The sequence below is a fragment of the Protopterus annectens genome, chromosome 2.part1 (genome assembly GCF_019279795.1).
Source record: "Protopterus annectens isolate FY-2018-M chromosome 2.part1, PAN1.0, whole genome shotgun sequence".
NCBI lineage: Eukaryota > Metazoa > Chordata > Ceratodontiformes > Protopteridae > Protopterus > Protopterus annectens.
In genome coordinates, this window is record NC_056729.1 from 491,893,221 (window position 1) to 491,917,497 (window position 24,277).

The following is a 24,277-nucleotide window of genomic DNA, read 5'->3' on the forward strand; positions in this document are numbered from 1 at the left end:
AAGTAAAATCTTATTAGTGCAGTGTTTTGTGCTGAAACACACAAGCTATATACATAAAGTACAAGGATATGTCAGGCTCAGGTAGGTGAAATGCATGGATCATTCATATTCTGGTTTAGAATATGGAGGATTATGTTTGCTTTGAAAAACCCTTGCAGAAATGAAATACTTAAAACAGCACATAGTACAAAACTATAAAATAAAAGGAACTTAAGAAAACAAAGGAAATTAACACATTTTATTTCATGCCCAAGGCAAGTAATACGCTAATAACACTAAAGATATAGTGTTAGTATACTGCCAGTCATCCTAAACATACTGTAGCTCCATTAAATACATCTGCATCCTGAGCACAGCTTCTACAGAATGAGATCTTGAGAACTGACATGTTCAGAAATGTAGGGACTGGTAGCATGACTAGGAATCCCTAACAGCTAGAGTTATGACTATAATTAAAGATGAATGCAATGTCAACATAATACTGCATTATAGAATCCAAAGATGCCTGGAATACACAGCTAAAGCAAACAGGTAATGAAAACTGGTCTCACTGAATGTCACCTGGTACACCAAATAACTTAATTTTACAATATGTAGATACTTATGTGACATTTGGCTTGACCACTCTAGACAGATAAGCAGGGCACAAGCATTTCCAGATTTAAGAATATATCAACACTTTCTCACCCCAGTGTGACATCACTTTATGCTAAACACAGCAAGGGGCGATAACATACTCAGTCTGAAAGCACTTCAGAATAATGAGAAAATCATTAAGAACATGATGTGCAAACAGAACAATGCATAGGTTAGTTTTGATAGCATTGTTTGCATGGTGAGTTTAGCTCTCTGAAGTGTAATCTACCTTTAGTGATCAAGGCCTGGCTCTTAAGACCTAACAATATTCCAGTACTTGTTTATCAGCTGTGATCCACAGGCATTCATCCTCATTAGTATTAATCAGAATTAGACTTCTTATTAAGTACTGTACCTCTTTGTACAATAATACCTGTACAATAAATCTTAGCAACAGTATTGTACCAAAGGATTCAAAATACATTTTAGAGACAGAAAAAATAGTTACAGTGAAATTTCATTCTCTTCTGATGGAAACAATGCAGTTCCAGTAAACATATATAGAAACTATACTTATTGTAAGTGCCTTCAGTAATAGTTTTAGCAGTGCTTTACATGAAGTAAAATTAGGGAAGGCTTCAGTGTCATCAAGTGTTAAGGTTGAGTGGTTTACTCAGAGGTAGGCTTAAAGGCCAGCAAATCTACTATGGGGAAAAAGTGGGTAACTGCTGTACTACATAGCACTAACACTATTTTTCATTCTGCAGAAGTATGACCATCACTTCAGCATCTCTGTTTTAAATATCAAAAGTGTAAGTTTAACTCCCATACTAAATATTCCATCTTATCCCATATATGCATTTCAAAACATCAAACTTTTCCTGCAGTTCAGGTCTTTCTTAAGATAAAATGTGTTATTCTGAGACTTAACACATGTCATGCAAGAACAATATTTTCCTAAACGTATACTTCCATATACGTTTAGGCTGAAATATGCATTATTTTAAATCTCCTTTTGTAGGCAGGCAGTGTATGTACATATCAGGCACAAATGTGTACCAATATGCCTTGCATTGCTTTTGCATTCTACAATTCAAGCATATGATATCATTTAAGCAGCTAATTACTTTACTTGGCAGGCTGCACAGGCATGTTAGTGTTTTTTTTTCTTTTTTTTTCTAACAGGCAAGCAGTTACACTAATCCTGGGTATGCATATCTACAGATCAAAGCAATTCTGTTTTTACATGTTGCAGATTTAGATTAATTAACTATAATTTATGCACAACATCAGGTAAAAGTGTTACCTAAATAGCAGCCTAGTTTTTGCTTGAATGACATCACATAGCACAAGCAAAAAGAGGGGATGGGTAAGAAAAAACAGCATAAAACTTGAATTCACATGCAGGTTTGGCCCAAGATTATGGGTTAGGAATGAAAGTAGGGCAAGGCAGAGAGAAAGATAGGCTATTTCTTTTTATACAATATCTTACAAAAATGGGATAAGAAGTTTGAGTGGCTCAAGTCTATTTGCTGGCTTGTGGAAACAAAATAGAAATGATGAAACACCATAGTTACAGGCTGCACCAATGTTTTTTTTTTTTTCACTTATTTTGGCATGATGCAGCACATCCCCTCAAAAGTGCAAAATCAGTGCCTCATTGGCAGTGCTACATGTTCAAGTGTGTGCAGACACTTCCTCTTCATGCATTTCACATTATGACACATGAAAGCTATTCAAAAGCAGATAATCTCAGCAAAAATTCAAGTTGTGCTAACTGGTGTAAGGATTAGTTAAGAATCTGAAACAAAGCTTTGTGTGTATTTCTGTCATTGTGGCACAATATACCCAGACTTATACAGATTTGGAAAACTGCATTTTTCGCATTCCAAAAAGCAAGTCTTACACTGAGATTTCTGAACCTTAAGCAATTATTTGGGCAAGGCTGAAATGTGGGGTAGGAATGTCCCCCCTCAAGTCATAACAAGAATACTGTATGCAGAGAGGCAGAGGGATAGAGAGAAGAATACTTCCAGTGTGGCACCACAACCCTACAGCATGCGAGGAAGGAACGCATTATTATTTTTGAACAATCAAGCTCAGCTAACAAACTTTAAAAAAGGAACTGAATAACACTATTCAGTAAACAGAATTGGGTGATGTTTTGGATACAAGATGAATGTTTGGGCAAGAAAGATTAGAATTTTTTTTCATTTATTCTTCATGTAACTGCAAGCTGTAGCGATGGTAGCGAAGCTGGAAAAACATTCTCTCTAGTATGGTGTTATCCATTGCGGGCAGGGAGTAGTTCTCAATGACTCCCATGTGAGCAAATCCTAAAGACTCATACAGCTTATGAGCTGCCATTTTTACTGCTGTGGTTCCTAATACAATGGAGGAGTAGCTGTTGAGAATGGCAAACTCCATGACTTTGTGTCCAAGGGCTTTGGCAATGCCTTTACCACGATAAGAAGAGTCTACGGACATTCGACACAGCTCAACATTGTTCTCTTCCTCGTTCCCTTTGGCTGCCACAATGCCAACCACCTTCCCATTTAGGACTGCTACCCAAAAGCAGGAACCTGTTAAAGAATACAAAAAAACAAGCTATTTTATTTGCATACAGGTAAGCAATCATGCCTAGAAAGAACCTAACAAATAAGCGAACTATTTACACTGTAACAGAAAGACTACAAAGTAAGACAGATGATGGCTTTGTGTGTGAAAGTGAGCTTTGTTTTAGCTGTATTTATGAATCTGGACAAAGTACATTAACAGATCAAACAGAATACATCAGTGTCACTTCTTACACTAAAAGCAAAATAAAGACAAAAGTGTGATTATAGCTACAAAGTAAATGAGTGCAGCTTTTTTTACTTCTAAAAGAACACTAAAATATCATTATATAATACTTTATTAATATTATGTATGTGGGTTATGTTGTATTTACTCACACGTGATCTAATGAGAGACCAATACCCACAGACACAACATCAATTATTACTATTATACAGTACCCACAGTTTTACCCCCCCTCCTTTTTTTTTTTTTTTGCATTTCATAATTCTAGCTATATTTTGCAGATGGGTACACATTAAAAATAGTCCCTTTGAATGCTAGAACATAATGCCTTTTGAGTTTGAAAAATGCTTATTTTTATTGGGAGACTGATTTATTAACTTATTGCTTTTGACTGTTTAAAACAGCACTTCATTGAACAGGTTTTAATCTGTCACACTGCAATACAGATGACTGGCCACAAAATGCAATTAGACTGTTCTGATTTTGTTTTAATCTGGAAAAAAAGAAGTTATGCTCTTACCATAACGTTCCATGTGTGTTGTCCTTTATTCTCACTTGTGGGTCGGATCTGATGCATCGGATCCATATCGGCCATTTCTCCAGCTCAAGGTCTTCAGCAAAGCTTGTGGGACTCATTCTTTACCCAAAATGCAACCCCGTAGTTATTTCATATCTTGTTTGCCCCCAGCAGCACATGGAAGAAGAACTTATATAGTAGCAGCTTCCCGATATATATGAGAGGGTATATCTATGCCTATATATATGACTATGAATTAGTATCAGACTGAGAAGGTATATTCTCAGAGGCTATATGGTCCTGCTGAATCCCTACTGCATTATTCAATCAGCTGTATAGGCAGGGGGCAAGGCGGAGGGTTGTGAGAATAAAGGACGAGATGGACAACACATATGGAATGCTATGGTAAAAACATAACTTCTTTATGTGATGTTGTCAATCTCGCCTTTATTCTCACTTGTGGGACCGCATCCCAAGCAGCTAAACTCTCGGGTGGCTCATGGGAGAATATTCCTCAGAACCATAGAACCAAAGGAGGCTCTACTCCTAGAGGCCAAATCCACTTTGTAATGAGTAATAAAGGTATGAGGTTTTGCCCAAGTGGCCACAGCACAGATATTATCCAAAGGAAATCTAGCCTGAAAAGCTGCACACGTGGCCACAGATTTAGTGGAATGAGCTTTAACCACATTTGGGAGGGCTCTGTTTTTAGAACTGTAAATGTGGAATATGCATAATTATAGCCATCTAGATAAAGTGACTATTGAAACTGGTTGACCTTTTCTTGTATCAGAATATGAGTCAAAAAAGATGATCTGATTTTCTTAATTCCGAAGTTCTATGTAAACAGAAATGTAACTATCTGTGAATATCTAGGAGATGCAAGGAATATTCTCCTTTATTTTGGAAGTTGTGAAAGAAAACTGGAAGGTCTATAGATTGGTTATGGGTATTTTCTGTCATAACCTTGGACAGAAAGGATGGGTTAGGGCATAACGACACTCTGTCTTTGTGGAAGACTAGATAAGGAGGTTTTGTGGACAAGACCTGCAACTCAGATACCCTTCTGGCTGAAGTAATATCCACCAAGAACAGAGTTTTCCAAGACAGATATTTCAATTCATATGTAGCTGAGTGCTCAAAAGGGGAAAAATAAGAAGTTATGTACCTACCATAACGTTCCATGTTAGTTGTCTTCTTCTCGCCTTCTTTCTTGCTGGATGGGTTCGGAGCCGATCCTCGGCTCCAACTCGGCCAATACTAAAGCTCGAGAGCTAATTCCACTGGCTCGAGGCTCCCCTATATCCCACAATGCTAGGCGGTAACTACTCAGATCTCGTTTGATAGCTATACCAAGCAACCCTAGTCTCCATAGAATGGAGTAGGGAAACCCACCTCAAAACAATCTGCATGAAAGGTATCGCAGACCTAAGAAAGGAGAAAAAGAGGTGGAAGAACGTGTGGGAATGACAACTTCCAGAAGAAGAACACAAACTGAATTCCTGTCGGTCTGTCCAGGCTTGGGGGAAGGAGGGTGGGACGCAAGAAAGAAGGTGAGAAGAAGACAACTAACATGGAACGTTATGGTAGGTACATAACTTCTTAATGTTAAGTTGTCCATCTCGCCTTCATTCTTGCTGGATGGGACTGCGTCCCTAGCACCTTATCCCGGGTGGCCTATCGGAACAGACTCTTGAGAACAGTGGAACCAAAATTGGCACGGCTTCTGGAAACCATGTCCAATTTGTAATGTGAAATTAATGTATAAGGAGAAGCCCAGGTGGCTGCTGCACAAATGGAATCTATTGGCAGCCTATCCTGAAAAGCTACGGATGTAGCTAATGCCCTAGTTGAATGAGCTCTAGGTCTTGAGGGTAGTTTTTGATGTCTGATCTCATAGATGAAAGTAATTGTAGAGGTGAGCCATCTAGAGAGGGATACTTTAGTAACTGGAAGGCCCAATTTCCCTTCCGCATATGACAGAAACAATTGATTAGATTTCCTGAATTGTTTAGTCCTATCTAAGTAATATCTAAGTTGGCGATGAACATCCAAAAAATGTAGCTTTTGTTCCGACCTGTTTGAATAGTTAGGGAAAAAGACGGGGAGATCAATAATTTGGTTTAGGTTTACTTGAGAGGAAACTTTGGGCAAAAAGGATGGATTAGTACGGAGGGATACCCTATCTTTGTGAAACACTAAGTAAGGAGGACGACTGCACAGAGCATGGAGTTCAGATACCCTTCTCGCTGAAGTTATAGCTACTAGAAAAAGTGTCTTCCAAGAAAGCAACTTCAGAGAACATGAAGCTGCCGGTTCGAAGGGGAGAAGGATTAAGGATGCCAGAACCAAGTTCAAATCCCATTGAGGCGGGGGATCTTTGATTGGAGGTTTGAGAAGAAATACGCCCCTTAAAAAGGCTTTACAGAGTTTGTGAGCCATGATGCTAGACTCCGAAACACCAACATGAAAATTAGATATGGCAGCCAATTGAACTCTAATGGTAGATGCAGATGATCCTAGATGAAAGAGTTTTGCTAGAAAATCTAGAATAGACTGGATAGGTGCTGTAAAGGGATCTATGTTTTTTGACGTTGCCCAAAAGGAGAAGCGTTTCCATTTGCTACTATAAATCTTCCGGGTAGAAGATTTATGAGAGGCTATCAAGATATCTCGGACCGAGCGAGATATTGAGGGAAGCCTGGCTAAGGTTGGAATCGGAGAAACCACGCTGTGAGGTTTAGAGAAAGCAGAGATTGGTGCAGCTGACCCGATTGGTGGGTTATCAGATCTGGTACTGGGTCCAGATGCCAAGGCTGCTCCAAAAGGTAACGATGAAGAAACGGAAACCATATCTGTCGAGGCCAGTAAGGGGCAATGAGGATCATTGTCACTCTCAAGGCGATGGCTTTCTGAATTAGTTGAGATATCAGTGGAAAGGGGGGAAAGGCATACAGAAGTCCCCGGGGCCAATCGTGAACTAGAGCGTCTCTGGTGGGATGGCTTGGTAACGGGAAGAGAGTGAAGAAGTCGTGACACTTACTGTTTTGGGGAGTAGTAAAAAGATTGCAGCAAGGCTGGCCCCATCTTAGGAATACTTCTTCTAGAACTGATTTCTTTAGAGACCACTCGTGGGGCATGAGAATTGCCCTGCGCAATTTGTCTGCAATAACGTTGGATTTCCCGGGAATGTACGTTGCTATCAGAAAACGCTGAGAAGAGATCGCCCATTGCCAAAGTCTGTGCCTCTCGACATAAAGGATATGATCTGGTTCCGCCTTGTTTGTTGATGTACCACACTACGGACATGTTGTCCATTTGAATTGCAATAGTCCCAGTGGGAAGAGAGTCGTGAAGGGCTTGCAACGCTAAAAGCACTGCTCTCATCTCTAAGACATTTATGTGCAAGTGGCACTCAAAAGGTTGCCACGTGCCTTGGACTGTCCTGCCCTGATAATGCCCCCCCCCCCACCCGATCAGGGAGGCGTCTGTTGTCAACGTGGCGACTGGGGGGGGAGAGTGAAGGGTCTTCCTTGGAGAAGTTGAGGTGATGTGATCCATCAAGACAGTTGATTCTTGCATGATTGAGTTATCAAAATGGTATGGGACATCGGGAGCTGTTGAAAGGACCATTGAGTAAACAGCATCCATTGGAGGATCCTCATGTGAAAGCGAGCCAAGGGGAGAAGGGGAATAGCTGCTGCCATGAGTCCTAACACCTTCAAAACTAATCTGGCTTTGACTATGTTGCATTGTAAGAGAAGGGAAACTTGTCTTTGAATATCTGACACTCTCTGCTCTGTGAGTCTGGCTGAAAGATTTTGAGTGTGTTTAAGGTGGCGCCTATAAAGGTAATAGATTGACAAGGCGACAAGGTAGATTTTTCGAAATTTATCGAAATGCCTAGAGCTTGGCAAGATTGGATGGTGAAGTCCCTGGATAGAAGAAGCTGATGTCTGGTGGTGGCGGTAAGGAGCCAGTCGTCTAAATATGGAAACACCTGGAATCCTTGACGTCTCAAATGAGCCGCGACCACTGCCATGCATTTGGTAAACACACGGGGGGCTGTAGTGAGACCAAAGGGCAGGGCCCTGAACTGGTAGTGACTGGCTCCCAGCCTGAGGCGGAGATATCCCCTGGAGCGTCCGTTCATCTTGATGTGGTAGTACGCGTCCTGAAGATCTGTCGAGCACATCCAATTGTCCTGACCCAAGAAGGGTAGAATGGACTGAAGCGTGACCATCCGGAATTCTGTTTTCCTGATATACTTGTTTAAGTAGCTGAGATCCAGTATGGGTCTCCAGTCCCCTGTTTTTTTTGGTACCAAAAAGAATTTGGAGTAGATTCCGGATCCTTGCTGGTCTGCTGGGACTGATTGGATAGCTCTTTTTGATAGCAGCTTTGAAATTTCTAATGCTGCTTGTTCCCTTAGACCGGGTGGAACGTCTGGAAGGGATCTTTTGGGTTGGGATGGGATGTGAATAAAGGGAATTTTGTAACCCTCGGATATGATCGACTGTACCCACTTGTCTTGAGTAAGGGAAAGCCAGGCTTTTGGGTACAGGGATAACCTTCCCCCGACTGCCTCCGAAGGTGGACAGCCGGGCAGCCCCTCATGGATGCTGAAAGGGTTTGTCAGAGAACATTTCTCTGCTACCCTGGTTTTGCGGACCTCCTCTGCCTCTAGGGCGGCATCTATTATTATTCCCCCCTCTGCCTCTAGAGGGGAATTGACCTTGTGCGTCAGATGAGACTCCCTGGGACTGTTTGCGGAACCACATCTTTCCTCCCCTCTGACCTTTAGGATAGGGTCTAGAAGGGGTAGAAAAATGGACTCCTACGGCAGAGAGAATCTTACCTTCTACCTCGCACCTGGTCAATGTATCCTTCACCTGTGGACCAAACAAGGATGATCCATCAAAGGGAGAATTGGTGAAGGACGCCTTGAAAGGGTCAGCAAAGTTGCATATCCAGGCATGACGTCGTAAGGCAACACCTGTGCCTGCGGCTCTACTCGCCCCATCTGCAGCATATGAGACCAGCCGCATGGAGGAGTTAACGATGGAATTCAGGGTTGCCAACTGGGAGTTCATTGCGTCTTTGAACCCCTCAGCTGTAGGAACCTTTATCAGTTCACCCATATCCTTGAGTAAATCTCTCTGGAGACAAGTGAAGTGGCATAAGTAATTCAGCGAACGCATTGAAAAGGTCGCTGATGAGAACATCCGCTTGCCGTACCTGTCCATGGTCCTAGATTCCTTATTAGGAGGATGGACGGGAACCGAAGGATTGGCTAACTCCTTCTTAGTGGCCGCAGCCACCACCATGGCATCAACAGGGACACCTTTGGGTAAAAAATCTTTATCTCTAGGGGCAGTAATAAATTTAGATGGTCTCCTCGGGGTGGGTTCCACTGAATCAGGAGCCGTCCAAGCCTTCCTTGCCACCACTTCCATAAGGGGGTCAAAGGGAGGGGACACCCAGGAGGTAGAAGGGCGAGAGCCAAACACCTCAAGATACACTGACTCATCCTCCGAAGGGTTAAGGGCTGGCCAGTTCCCCATCTGTTTGAGGATCTCAAGGATGTCAGCAAAGGAGACATCCTCAGAGGGGGATCGAGGGGAACCTTCAGATTCCTCTAAGTCAGTGTCAGAGGTGATAGACTCAGGGGAGTCAATGTGCTTCCTCTTGCACTGCCTCTTCCTAGGGGGATCTCCTACCGGGTCAGGAGAGGCCTCGGAAGAGGGGGAAATTCCCAATGGGGAAACTTGAGGAGTTGGCTCTCTGCGGTCTAAGGCAAGGGGGTGAGTAGAAATCACCGCAGGCACTGTAGATGGGGGGGGGCTGAAGGAGCCGAATGTGGGGCATGACCTTGAAGGCACCCCTGTCAGGCAAGGCCAGAGGCCCCCACTACGAAGAGACAAGGACCTCCCCCGGCACCGACAGGGACGGCTCCGAAGCCGATGTCGGAGCCAAACTCACCAGCGCCGAAGCCCCGAGAGGGAGAGCGGGGTCGGACAAGGGTCCGATGCCACTCACCCCCTCGGAGCAGACGAGGGAAGCTCAGCGCCAAGATCCCTCCAAGGAGGAGATCGGAGCAGACGACGGAGCTGAAAGGGAAGGTATCGGATCCGACGCACCGACAGTCATGGCTCCGACAAGCCCTGGCTCCGAACTCAAAGGAGTCGGAGGAGGAATGTATTGGGGAATGGAAATAGCCACTGACTGCTGAGTCGGGCTATGCAGCATTTGGGCCAGTGCCTCGGACTTGAGAAGTCTACTCACTACCCTTTGCAAATCATGGTCAGATAACCTGGAAGACAGTGAGGAATGAGTTTTATGGCTCCGTTCAGAAAGAAGAGGGGATCCTGGCGCCGAATGCACGGAGCCGATAGAGGGGGATCTAGATCTCTTCCTAGACTGTGGCTCCGATAAGAGTATCGGAGCCAACGGAGTTTTATCAGCCTCGGCTCCAGCCGGAGCCGAGGTAACAGTACGAGGCTTGGAAACATCGGCTCCGGCCGGAGCCGATGTCGAAGCCGACTTAACCTTTCCAGAAGTCGACTCAGAAACCGGAGCCGACTGTTTGGAAGTTTTGGAAGGCTTCCCCGACACCGACTGAGTCGGGGGGCCTTCAGGCTTTAATAAGCCCCGCAAGATTAATTTATTCTTGCATTCCTGCAGGACTCTAGGGCTAAAACCATGACAAACAGCACAAGAGTCCTGCAGGTGCAAAGGTCCCAGGCAATACACACAAGAAGTGTGACCGTCTGTCAGAGACATTTTCTGACAGCACGAGTCACACTTCTTGAAGCCTGAGACCTTAGCGTCTTTTGACATAGTGAAAGGAGTGCCTGACAACAACACAAACACACTACAGACACACCCTCTACCGAAGAAATTATTAAATTATTAAGGCTAACACAAAGCGACAAGCCCTTAACAAAAAACTACTAATTTAGTCACACTAAAGGACTGGGGGAAGGGAGGGGCCGAAGGCCTACAAGTTAAGGGAAGAAAAGGAAGGGAATATAGACCCGAAAAACAGGGGTCGATTTATCTAAATATTAATTAAACTAAAAAGGTTATGATATGAAACAATAGGGGGTTAAGAAATACCTATTATGGTAAAAACTCTCACTAACCTGCCTGAGCCGGTAGAAAAGCACCTCGTCAGCTATAGCGGCAAACGAGATCTGAGTAGTTACCGCCTAGCATTGTGGGATATAAGGGAGCCTCGAGCCGGTGGAATTAGCTCTCGAGCTTTAGTATTGGCCGAGTCGGAGCCGAGGATCGGCTCCAAACCCATCCAGCAAGAATGAAGGCGAGATGGACAACTTAACATATAATATTAGATAAGATGAAATTGAGATCCCAACGGGGGCATTGGATGCTTATATGGAAGTCTTAACATAACAATGTCCTTCAAAAATGCTTTGCAAAGTCTGTGTGACATGATAGGATGATCATTTTCTCCTATATGAAAATTAGAAATTGCAGCTATGTGAACTTTAACTGTAGTTGCCTCTGCTCCATCATTGAAGATTTCTGACAGAAATTGTAAAACAGAGTGAAATGGTGTTGTAAAAGGATTTATTTTATTACAGTTGGCCCATACAACAAACTTCCTCCATTTGCTTTTGTAAAGTTTTCAGGTAGATGTTTTATGAGACGATAATACAATATGCTTGACTGGGGAGGCCTGGCAATTAGGGGAACTAGAGCAGCCAAGCTGTCAATTTTAGAGTGTGTAGGTTAGGATGAAGCATTCCTGATGGATGTGTCAGAAGGTCTGGAACTGGGTCCAGAATCCAGGGTTCGTCTTGAAGATGAGGATGAAGAAAAGGGAACCAGATTTGACGAGGCCAATAGGGAGTAATTAGGATAACAGTTGTCTCTAACAGACTCGCTTTCTGGAGAAACTTTGGAGTTAGTGGAATTGGGGGGGGGAAAGTGTAAAGACGTCCCGGGGGCCAATCGTGAACAAGTACATCTCTTGGTGACTTCCCCATAGGAGGGATCAGGGCAAAGCAGTTGCCGCATTTGGCATTGTTGGGTGATGCAATGTGGTCACAGCAAGGCTGGCCCCATTTTCAGAAGATCACTTCCTTAACTTTCTGATTGAGGAACCACTCATGCAGCCATAGAATGGCTCTGCTCAGCTTGCCCACAATGACGCTAGATTTCCCAAGGATGTGCATTGCTATCAGCAAGCGGTTGGAGGCTATCTTCCAATGCCAGACCCTGAGAGCTTCTCAATAAAGTGGGTACAATCTGGTTCCCCCTTGTTTGTTTATATACCACACTACATATTGTCCGACTGGATTGCTATCATCCTCAGAGGAAGACAGTCCTTGAATGCTTGCAAGACTAAAAGCACCGCCCTCATCTCTAGGACATTTATATGCAGATGAGCTACGTGATCTTGCCAGATACCTTGAATTGTCTTCCCGAGAAAATGCCCCCCCATCTGGGAAGCATCCTTGGTCACCCTGGCCAGAGGTTGATGAGGAATGAAGGGACGGCCTTCGGGTACTAAAGGTGAGTGAATCCACCATTGAAAATCGTTTTTTGCAGGTGTTGGTTATCATAATCTTGTGGGACATTGGAAGTTCCAAGACTGACCATTGTGCAAATAGCAACCACTGGAAAACCTTCATGTAAAGGCGAGTTAGTGGAATTAGTATGATGGATGCAGCCATTTCCCTAGGATGTGGAGAACTAGTTTTGTGGTGGCTTTTGACTTCTTTATTAGTATTCTGACAAAATGTTGGAGGTTGTCTATTCTGTCCTGTGGAAGTCTTGCTATTTGAGTGGTAGTGTTTATCTCTGCTACTATGAACACTAAACTTTGATATGGCTCTAGCACAGATTTTTCATAATTCACAGTAATGCCTAAGAGGAGCAGAGTTGAAGGGCATAATTCCTTGATTGGAGTAAATGATGCCCGGTTGGGGCGGTTATGAGCCAGTCGTCCAGGTATGGAAACATGTGGAATCCTTTGCATCTCAGGTGAGTTGCTACTACTGCCATACATTTGGTGAACACTCTGGGGGCTTTAGTGAGACCAAAGGGCAGAGCTCAAAACTGGAAGTGACAGGCTCCTAGCCGGAAGTGCAAGAACCTACTGGACCACCTGTCTATTCAAATATGGTAGTACGCGTCCTGAAGGTCTATAGAGCACATCCAATTGTCTTTTTCCAGGAATGGAAATACTGACTGCAGTGTCACCATCCAGATCTTGGTCATTTTACTGATTTGTTTAGATTGCTGAGATCCAAAATGGGCCTCCAGTCCCATCCTCTTCTGAACTAAAAATAATCTTGAGTAAGTTCCGAATCCTCTCTGATCTGAGGGTACTTCTTGGCTGACTCTTTTTCTTAGCAACTTTTGAATTTCTATTGTTGCTTGTTCCTTTTTACTGGGTGGAACATCTGGAATCACTTTGTTTTTGGGGATAGGAAGGGAGAAAAGAATGATGTATCCTCTGGATATTATGTCCTGCACCCATTTGTCATTTGTTATCTTTAGCCAGGTTACTTGGTGCAAGGACAATCAACCCCCAACTGCCTTCAGAGGCGAGCAATCGGGCACTCCTTCAGGAGTGCTGGAAGGGTCTCCCAAAGAAAGATTCTTTGGAGCCCTGGTTTTGCGGGCCTCCTCTACTGCAAGGGAGGCATCTTCCATTATTGTTCCCCCCTCTGCCTCTGGGGGAACCTTCACCTTGTGTGTCTTGGTAAGACCTCTGAGATTTTTTTGAACCACATTTTCTCACTACCTTTTTGACCCTTGGGAAAGGGTCTAATAGGAGTGGAAAAACGCATTCTAACTGCAGACAAGGTCTTGCCCTCTTGTCCACATCTAGTGAGCATTTCCTTCACTTTTGGCCCAAAAAGGGAGGAGCCGTCAAAAGTGGTGTTAATGAAGGAAGACTTGAAGGGCTCCGAGAAATCGCAAAGGCGCACCCAGGCCTGCCTCCTAAGACAGATGCCCGAGCCTGCTGCCCTACTTGTTCCATCTGCTGCATAAAAAATTAGTCTCATGGATGAGTTGACAACTGAATTCAAGGCAGCAAGCTAAGCATTGATTTTTCTCTGGCGCTGCATCAGCCCCTTGGAGGGAGTCTGATAATTCTTTAATCAGGTCCCTCTGCAGTCTGGTGACGTGGGTGAGATAATTCAGAGACCGCAAAGCAAAGGTCGCTGATGAGAAGATGTGCTTCCCATACCTATCCATAGTTCTAGAGTACTTATTAGGAGGATGGATAGAGGAACACGTTTCAGAGAGTTCCTTCCTAGTGGCTGCCAACATGACCATGGTATCAACCCTACAACCTTTGTTAGAAAACTTTTTTCTTTTGGGGTAGTAATGCACTTATCTGGCCTCCTTACAAACTCATCAAAAGGAGGAGATACCAAAGAAGTTGATGGGTGAGATGCAAAGGCCTTCAGGAAGACCGACACCTCAGCCAAAGGGATGGAGGACTGCCAATCACCTCTCTGTTTTAATAATTCTAGGATGTCTCTAAAGGAGACATCTTCAGAAGGTGATCGTGGGGACCCTTCTGCTTCATCGAGGTTGGTGTCAGATGTGATAGACTCCTCTGGGGAGTCAAGATGCTTCCTCTTGCATGTCCTCTTCCGAGGGACCTCTTCCGTGGAATACTCTGGAGAGGTTTTGGAAGAGGGTGTAGTACCCTGAGGTACATCCTGAGGCCTAACGTCTCTGCAGACCTGTTGAGAGGGTACATGAGAAGACAAAGACACCCTGACTGAAGACAGAGGAAGAACTGAAAGGTTGTGTCTCAGACTGAGAAGAATTCAATGCCCTCCTCATTGCCTTGAAGGCAGTCTCTCCCCACTCCAAAGAACTCCCAAGATCTGGTAAACAAGTTATCAGAGCTGAAGGAATCTCCGGAGCAGAAGAGAGCAGCTCTGAAGCAGAGGTAGGAGTCAAACTCACCAGTGCCGAGGCCCCCAGAGGCACAGTCAGATCTGAAGCGATACAAAATGTTTCCACAGACCCAACAGGGGAGTGTTGGCTCCTAGAGGTCTCCTGCTCGGAAGGCATAGAGACACTTGTGGCAGATATTGGATCTGAGGAAGGTATGGGTCCTGGACCCGATACTGACAGAACCTGGATATCAGAATCTTCCGACTCTGAAGCAGGAGGATGGATCAGATGAGGCACTGTAACAGAAGAGGGGGTTTGAGTCTGACCCACTTCCTTTGGGCTCGGATCCAATAGTAGTTTGGCCAAAGCAGGTGTCTTCAAAAGTTTCTCTATGACACTGTCCACGTCTCCATCAGATAAACTCCTGGCAGACTTAGTGGACGGGGTAGATGATCTTGATGTAGTTAGTAGTAAAGAAGGGAGCTGAGAAGAAATCTTTTCAAAAGAAGAAGATTGGCTCCTATGTCTATGTTCAGTTGTAGAAGTTGGCAATGAAATTCCCAGCTCCGATGGGGTTTTAGAACCAGGAGGAGATGTCTACTCCAATAGAGCCTTCAGATCTGTTAACTTCGAAGCCTTCTGCTTGATGAGGATCTCAGCTCTGATGAAGGTCTTTTAGTGGGTTTGTTGAAAGATTCGGGAGATTTAGCTTCAGAGAAAGGCGACTACAAAAGGACTTTCAAAATGAGTTTGTTTTTCCGTTCCATTAATGCCCGCTGGTTGAAACTGTGGCAAATGGAACAAGACTCTTACAGATGAAGAGGCCTAAAACAATACACACATAAGGTGTGTGAATCACTAAGGGGCATCTTCTTATTGCATTTTTCACAATTTTTGAAGCCCAAGAGCTTACTTTCCTGTTTCTGTGACATGAATAAGGAAGAGAGAGGGAAAGACAAAAAAATACAAACAGTCACTTCCAAACGTAGAGTAAGTTCTCACACTTAAATGGACTTCACACACACGCACACACAGTAAATTAGAACTGTAATTTTTAGGTAAATATATAGAAATATACTAATACTATTTTTTTTTACATAAGAAAGTGGAAAGAAGAAGACAGAAGATAAAGAACATCCCCTAACTAAAAATGGACATTCCTAGACACCCTCTAACTAAAATGGATGTCAAATAAGGGAAAGAGCTGGGTAAAGAAGTAAAACAGAAAAAATAATTTAAATATTTATAGAAGTAGAAGAAACAGATAATGTTCTACTAAATAATGTAGTCAAAATACTAAGTGCTTAGACCGCAGCTATAGCTGTTGAAACTCTTCACTGTGTGGCAAACAAGATCTGAGGTAACTACAGTGTTGCATTATGGGTAAATAATGTGGCCCATGAGCTTTGCTGAAGACCTCGAGCTTGAGAAATGGCCGAGATGGATCCAATGCATTGGTTCCGACCTACAAGTGAGAATAAAAGCGAGATTGACAACATAACATCAAAAGTTATGTACTTACCATAACACTAGATTTGTGTTGTTTTCATCCATCTGTCTCAAGCTGTGAGTTATCAGATTCAAGGCCAGCACTTCAGAATCATTGGCTCCAAAGCTTCAACTCCACTCTCTTAATGCTCTGCATGACTAAAGCTCCTCAGACCAAGTTTTCCCTTGACATGTATATAAAGACTCCTTCTAAAGGAAAGTGAGGCCAAGACCAAAGGGTCTCAACAACAGACTTCGGAGAGGCCCCTACAACCCACAAGAGCCATAAATATCAGTGACAATTTGAAAGGAGAATGGAAGGAGAAATGATTGAGCCAGACGGATGAAGACAACAAGAATTTAGTGTTGTGGTAAGTACATATAGGCTTGCCACCTATCTATTTTTTTTCCAGACTATATGGAAATCAAATCAATTCTCCAGTAGTCTGGGAAACACAGTGCAAACTCTGGTATTCTGTTTCAAAAAAGGAAGCAGACTATTGGAGTTTGTTAAATCAGCTGATTTACTATGCTTTTTTACAGAAAAGCATAGTAAATCGGCTGAAAGCAGGCCTCAGGAACAGAAAGAGAGAGCATTCCTGCTGCTGATGTCATAGTGACATCACAAAACTGGCAGAAAGTGGACTGGATAGGATCACGAATGGGCGGGGTTATGGGTGATGCGAGGGGTGTGGCCTTACTCTGGTTTTAGCCACAACGAAAGGTGGCAACCCTAAGTGCATAACTTTCATATCCGATATCTTTTCCATTTGTCTCAGCCTGTGGGACAGAGTCCCCAGCCAGATAAATTGGGTGGTATCAGGAAAATATATTCCGCAAAAAGGTGGAGCGAAACAGTCCTAGATCTTAACTGAATATCAAGTTTGTAATGGGACACAAAGCTGATGCATAAATACCCTCTAAAGATATGCGACCAAGAAAGGCTGATGAAGTAGGCACAGCCCCAGTAGAATGGGCTTTCAGTTTCACAGGCAGAGATACACACTTTCTGCTATAAACAATAGCAATGCAGTCAGAAAACCATCTGGGTAAAGTGACCTTGGAAACTGGATTGCTTAGATCTAGAGAAGGACACAAAAAGCTGGTTAGGTTTTATGATATGTTTGGTACTGTTCAAATAAAATCTCAATTCACAAAGAAGGTCCAAGCAATGAAGCATGTATTCACCCTTATTACTGAAACTTGGAAAGAAAACTGGAAACTGAATTGTTTGGTTCAGATTAGACTCAGATGCCACCTTAGGCAAAAAGGAAGGAATAGTCCACAATGAAAACTCCATATTTGTGAAAAATAAGGAAAGGCAGGGTAGAGCATAAGGCCTGATGTTCAGAAACTCGTCTGGCAGAAGTCACTGCAATTAAGAAGTGTTTTTCATGACAAAAAAATTAAACCCACAGTAGTAGCAGGCTTGAAGGGGGCTCCAATCAAAGCTTGAAGAGGAGGTAAGTCCTAGGTTGAATCTGGTCTCTCACTCGAGGTCTGAAAAGGAGGGTACCTTTCAGAAAGGCTTTAGACAATCTTAGAGAAATGATCAACATATTGTCTTGACCTACACTGAAATTTAAAATGGCCACCAGCTGGACCTTAACAGTAGAGTAACTAGCCTTAGACTGGAAAAGACCATCTGGAAAATCTAAAACTGCATCCAAAAGAGAAGAGAAAGGGTCCACCCTATTTGAAGTGACCCAAATGGAAAACCTTTTCCACCTACTACCATAAACTTTTCTAGTGGAAGGCTTCTGAAAAAGAGGGGATATGCACAACTCTCTAACAGCTTGTGATCACTGGCCATCATTGGAAGTGGAGGAACCAAGCAGTCAACACAGATTTCAGATTCAGGTGAGGCTGGCCCAAAAGGTGGGAAAGCAGATCTGGAATGGGATCCAGAATCCATGGAAGGTGCAGTAGATAAGGTTATAGAAAGGGGAACCAGCCTTCTCTAGATTAGAAGGGGGCTATTAGAATTACAGTTGCTCTGCAATGGGCTGCTATTTGTAAAAAACTTGATTATCAAGACAGTTGGAGAATAGGTACAGTCTATAAAGTAGACACAGGGGCCAAGCACTGAGTACAGCATCCCACTGTGAATGTCCTTTGGGAGGGATCAGATTAACAAGACTGCTGTATTTAACATTGAAAGGGATCACTTAAACAGATCTCAGCACAGCTAGTCTCAGCGGCTGAAAATCTGCACAAGCATTGATGGATTGAGGGATCACTTGTGAAGCATCAAGATGCTCCTGCTCAATTTGTCCACTAGAATGCTGGATTTACCCAGGATGTGCATTACTAAAACAAAGTCTTGTAAGAACATTGCCAATTGCAAAACCCTCATGACCTCTTAACACAGAGGTATAACTGAGTTCCCACTTGCTTGCATATATACCAGACCACTTTTATGTTATCGGTTTGGACTGAAATCATATCTTTGTGGATGCAGTTGTGAAAAGCCTGCAAAGCTAGAAGGACTGCTCTCATCTCCAAAACACTGACGTGCAGCTGAGCCTCTGACAGAGACCAGGTACTTTGGACCACCTACCCTTCATAATGCTCCCCCCACCCCAAGAGAGAAGCATCTGTGATCACTGTGGCCATGGGTTGGGGAAGAACAAAAGGATGTTCTGAGGTGACATGGTCTGACACCAACCACCATGACATGTGATAATGACAAATCTCAGTGAGATGAATAGGAAAACTCGTAAGTGAGCTGTCATAGACTACTGGAATGAAACACCCCACTGATAAGTTCTCATGAAATACCTGGTTAAAGGAACAAAAGAGGCTGCAGTGGCCATCAGGCCAAGAAGGCAAAGAACCAAGACTGCAGCTGGCCTCTGAAGCAGCAGAATTTGACTGGCCAGACGATGTAGGGATGACAACCTTGAGGGAGGAATCCTGGCAATTTGACTGGTCGTGTCCAAATGCTAACAGATAAATTCTAGAGCTTCAACAGGCTCCAGGCTGGATTTCTCAAAAATGACTGTAATGCCCAAAGGCAGGCATAGACAGAGCAAAATGTCTCTTGTCTGAAGCATAGACGTGGTTGAAGTTGCCATAAGGAGCCCGTCATCCAGGTACAGAAAGAACCAGAATTCCTGCAACCTGAGCCAACATGCCACCACTGCCATGCATTTAATGAACACCAGGGGGGGCTGTGGCGAGGCCAAAGGGCAGTACAAGAAATTGGCAGTGACTGGCTCCCAGCCTGTAACAAAGGAACCTTCTGGAATGCCTTACTATTTTTATGTGGTAGTAAGAATTCTTGAGGTCCACCTAACACATCCAATTGTCCTTCCGCAGTAGAGATAAAAAGGTGTATACTGTCACCATCTTGAACTTGGTTTGTTTGACAAATACATTTAACTTGCTTGGGCCAAAATAGATTTGAGGTCTTTGCCTTTCTTGGGCACTTAAAAAACCTTGAATAGACCCTGGATCTTCTCTGGTCTGGCAGGACATTTTGGTTGACTTGTTTTGTAAGCAGCTTTCGAATCTCTTCTGCTGCCTCCCTTTTCCGATGGGGTGGCATATCTGGAAGGGATTTTTGTCATAAACTTGGGACAAACTGAAAGAGACTAGTGTAGCCTATGGAAATAACTCTTAATACTCAGACATCAACTGCAGGACCCTTGCTCCAGTAAGACCTATACTTGGGAAGGACCAAAATTTTGTCAGGCTATGGTATTGTCTCTCTCCATGCCATCCTAGACACAAGGTGAACAAACATGTCAGGAGGGGGTACTAAGTATCCAAGACATCATGGGCTCAACTCAAAGGCCTTTAGAAATACTGTCTCCACAGGGGAAGGGGGATTTGATAGTCTAAAGAATGAGTTATCATGAGGGGGATTTTGGAGACCTTTCCTGTTTACTGAGGTCAGACTCTTCAGTCAGGGATTTCATAGGAAAATCCATGTGCTTCCTTTTACAATGATTCTTCTTTTGCACCGCCCCGGGGAGTGAGGCTGGGGGGGGCATAGAAGCACTGGTGCAGCCCTGGGTCTTGGGCTGCTCAAAACCTTTTGATGCAGGTTGTCCCTGGACAAGTTCATGCAGAGCCATGGTCCCAGGGGGATGGATCCAACACTGGGTGTGATGATACAGTCTCCAAACGAGACAATCTCCTCTCCATGACATCTAATGCCAATGCCAAGACTGGACAACTGGGGAAGGATCCTCTTCAATCCACAGATGTAGGAGAGGTCCCCACTCCAGACACCAACATGGCCACATCTTATGTAGAGACTGGCGCCAAGCTGTCCAGGGCTGAAACACCCACAGGCAAGGATGGGCCGACAGCCTCAGAATCAACCTGGGTCTCCAGCCCCAACATTATGGCTCAGGGGTGCAGTAAACTCCAATGGCACCAGAGCTGAATACATCAAGGTCGTGATCAGTGCCAAAGTCAGCCAGGATGTTGACACCATTGGAGGAACATCATGGGGGGGGGGGGCATCATATCCAGGGTCACTGGTACCGAAGGATGGACTGGAGAAGGAGCAACTAGATACGGGGCAAGAGGGACAGTGCTGTCCACCTTCATAGCTGAGGAAGAGGGGATAATCTTCAAGTCAATCTGGGCCTTTAAAAAGGTTCTCATCAACATATCCAAATCTTTCTGTCTAGTACTATATATGGACCTTCCATACTTAGAAGATGCCATTGAGGATGCTGCAGAGTTTTCTCAAATTCTTTGATCCTGAAAGGGTAAGACTCGACTCAAGGATAAGAAAGCTCTAACAGACAGATCCAGAGTAATAGCCAGAAAAGGAGACTGAAGCTGACCAAACTCTGGTGCCACAGACAAAAAAGGGACTCAAGATATCTAACGATGGAGAGCTGAACTGCACTGATGTTGAAACCGGCAAGAACAGTGGTGAGTACCAGGTAGGTGCTGACACCAGTTCAACAGTAAGAAGAAAGGAGGCAAGGGGTATTTGGAGCTTTCCAAATCGGCTCATCAACAGAAGATTTAATAGGCCATTTCTTGGCCTCTATATTTTTCTTTACCTTTTTCCTTTTCTTTCTCCTTTCTATCTCTATCCTTATCTTTGTCCCTGTCCTATTTTTTTTCAACAGATCCTTTGGATGGAGAAGGCAAAGCTAAAGCTTGGGACACTGCTTAGGAAGAGAAGGGAAGATACTCCTTCATAACTAACTTGGCCTTGAGATCGGTCAAAGCCCTGGCACCCAAAAGATGCATAGGCCTGGCAGTCAGCATCTAAATGGGAAACCCCAAACAACAGACACAGCAATCATGGGAGTCCTCTGTGAGCAGTTTATTACCGCATCCCAAGCATTTTCGAATGCCCAAAGTCTTGTCCATATTGGAGGAGAAAAGTACAGCACGGAAGCAGAAATACTACAGAGAAACAATAAATACAATAAATACCACAATTTTATGTAACCAAAAGAAAGCCCAAGAGACTAGTACAACAATCTTTAACGACACAGAAAAGTCACTACTTTAATACTTCTGTGAAGGTAAGGTGTTTTAACAACAGTTCTAACAACTAACGGTAGCCTAAAAACCAAGCAGTTAGTAAAATGGAGAGCAAGAGCAGAGCTCAAGTACTTAAATAACTAACAGCAGAGCTACATCTGCGAAACAGAAGTTTTCTTTTTGTTAGGAAACCCAATAGCTAGAAAACTAGCCAGAAAAAAAAATAAAGAAAAATATGTAGCAAAGGCCACAAACACTTATCTCCAATTAAGCTTCTTTAGAATGCACCCCACAATGAAGAGAGGCAAATTAAATCTGGGGAAATTTAGTCATGCCGAGCATTTGGAAGATGAGTTGGAGCTTTGCAGCCAAAGATTCTGAAGTGCCCATCTTGGATATAATTGGATCCTATAACCCGCAGATAGAAAAGGCAACATCAAATCATTCTGTGAGGCAGGCAAAACAGAAAGAAGAGGTGTAGCTTTAGGTAGTTGCCATTGTATTAAATCATGATAGGTTTTCTGTGGCCTACAGGCTTCATTCTGCTCACACTGACATACCTCACTCATATTAGATAAAATGTCACTAAAAGACAGTTCTGCTTTCTTAAGAATTACAATGCTCTGACTGAGAAGAATCCTCTGAACTTAATATGACAGTAGATGTAAGAATGATCACTGCTGGAGTAGCCCAAGCTATATGGGTTATACCATGCTAAGCATATAACAACCAGCCAGTTCCAAATCTTCAGAACTCCTTCCATGCACACAAACCATTAGCTTGAGCTGTGCTCACTAAAAGACAAGTTTGTGCACCAAGCCATTCAGTGCTTTCATGAGAAATGGGATAGGGAAGGTAAGCCCTGGCAGGACTTTAGAAAAAACATATGTCCTCACCCTGGTATAAAATAACACACCAAAAAACAAAGTGTGTATTGGGAGGGAGCGGCAACTGCAGCAGTGATCATTTGAACATCTACTATTATGGTTAAGTTTACTTACACAGTTATACTATGTTTACCATGTTGCTCACTGCTGCAGTAGCCTAAACGACATGGGTAGTTTACTATAGCTTGGAACATCTGTGAGGTGGAAGGTGGAGGGTCCAGAAGCTACTGGAAAATGGTCTTACCAAAGTCGACCTAAACATGGAGAAGGAATTTAGTTTGTAACACTTTCTAAAAGTATGTACAGAGGACCACGTTGCTGCTTCTAGAATTCTATTAGAGTCAAACCCATTCCAAAAAAGCCACAGATTAAGCCAAGGTGCAGGTAGAGTGTGCTTTGACCCTGCCTGGAAGAGTTTTGCTGTGCTGGGAATAACAAAAAATAATAGCCTGAGACAACCATTTGGAAATAGTCTGCTTTGATACAAGTGGGCCCTTCTTCTTAACTTCACAAGAAAGGAACAACTGATCAAAGTTCTGAAAGATTTTGTGCTGTCTAGTTAGTAACAGAGTTGTCTGTTGACATTCAAGGTATCCTTTCTCTCTCATTTTTGGGTTCTGGGAAAAACACAGGAAGATGTAAAGTTTGGCTTCAAGTAAACTCAAGACACCACTTTAGGCATAAAATGATGAGTTTTCAAAGAAACCCTGTCTCTGTGGAAAATGAAATAAGGTTGACAGGCCATAAGAGCTTGCAATTCGGATGCTCTTCTTGCAGAGATCAGAGCAGTCAGTAAAATTGTTTTCCATGTTAGGAACATCATGTCAGCCAGATGAGCTGATTCAGCTGGAGCAAGTGTTGGCTTCTTTAACACAAAATTAAGATTCCCAAGGAAGAGCCACAGACTTTCTTAGAGGTCTTTTATATAATTAATACCACTTTCAAAAACATTTTGACAAGAGAAAGCATTAAAAGAGAGGCATTCGTGGTCAGACATACTGAAATGGATGACAAACCTTGTCAGAGAAGTAAGACAAGCCAAAATAAAGTAACTCACACCAATAATGCATAACTATTGAAACACTAGCCCTGAATGAGTACTGGCTATTTTGATAGCACCAACTATAAAACCTTTTCCATTTGCTTATATATGATTTCCAAGTACCAGGCCTTCTTGCCTCCATTAGTACCTGCTACATATCCTTAGTAAACAGGTGCCTAAAATGGTCAGTTAGTTGAAGTTGTTTGTGGTCAGGATGTATTAAACACCCCTGTTCTTGTATGAGTAGATCAAGTCTGAGAGGAAACATGTGGTAATTGCCCCTGGACAATTCCAAAAAGAAAGGAGAATTACTGTTGCCTGGGCCAGAAGGGAGTCTGAGTCGTCATAAGTACGCTAGACATCAATGGAAATAGTGGAAAGGCGAACATGAACATTCCTCTTCATGGAAAAGAAAAGATATCTGTTTTCCATGCCTTCTTGTATGGAATCCTGGAGCAGAAGTTTGCTAGTTAATTGTTCAGAGAGGAGGAAAAAAGGTCTACTTCAGGAACTCCTCACAGATGAATTAGTTTTGGAAGCCCTTCTGATTTAGTTTCCATTCATGAGGATCTGCCCTTGTTCTGCTCAACTTGTCTGCCACTCAATTTT

The 24,277-nt window shown here is 43.3% G+C and overlaps 1 protein-coding gene across 2 annotated transcripts in view; it reads right to left on the minus strand.

Annotated features, from left to right (window-relative positions):
• Window positions 1–223: 223 nt before the first annotated feature.
• Window positions 224–24,277, minus strand: part of NAT8L (N-acetyltransferase 8 like) — a 529,875-nt gene continuing 505,821 nt past the window's right edge. For both annotated transcript variants that reach the window (XM_044062290.1, XM_044062289.1), the window contains one exon: window positions 224–3,158. In XM_044062290.1, the coding sequence (XP_043918225.1) occupies window positions 2,791–3,158 (368 nt within the window). In that variant the 3' untranslated portion in view covers window positions 224–2,790. The remainder of the gene's footprint in view (window positions 3,159–24,277) is intronic.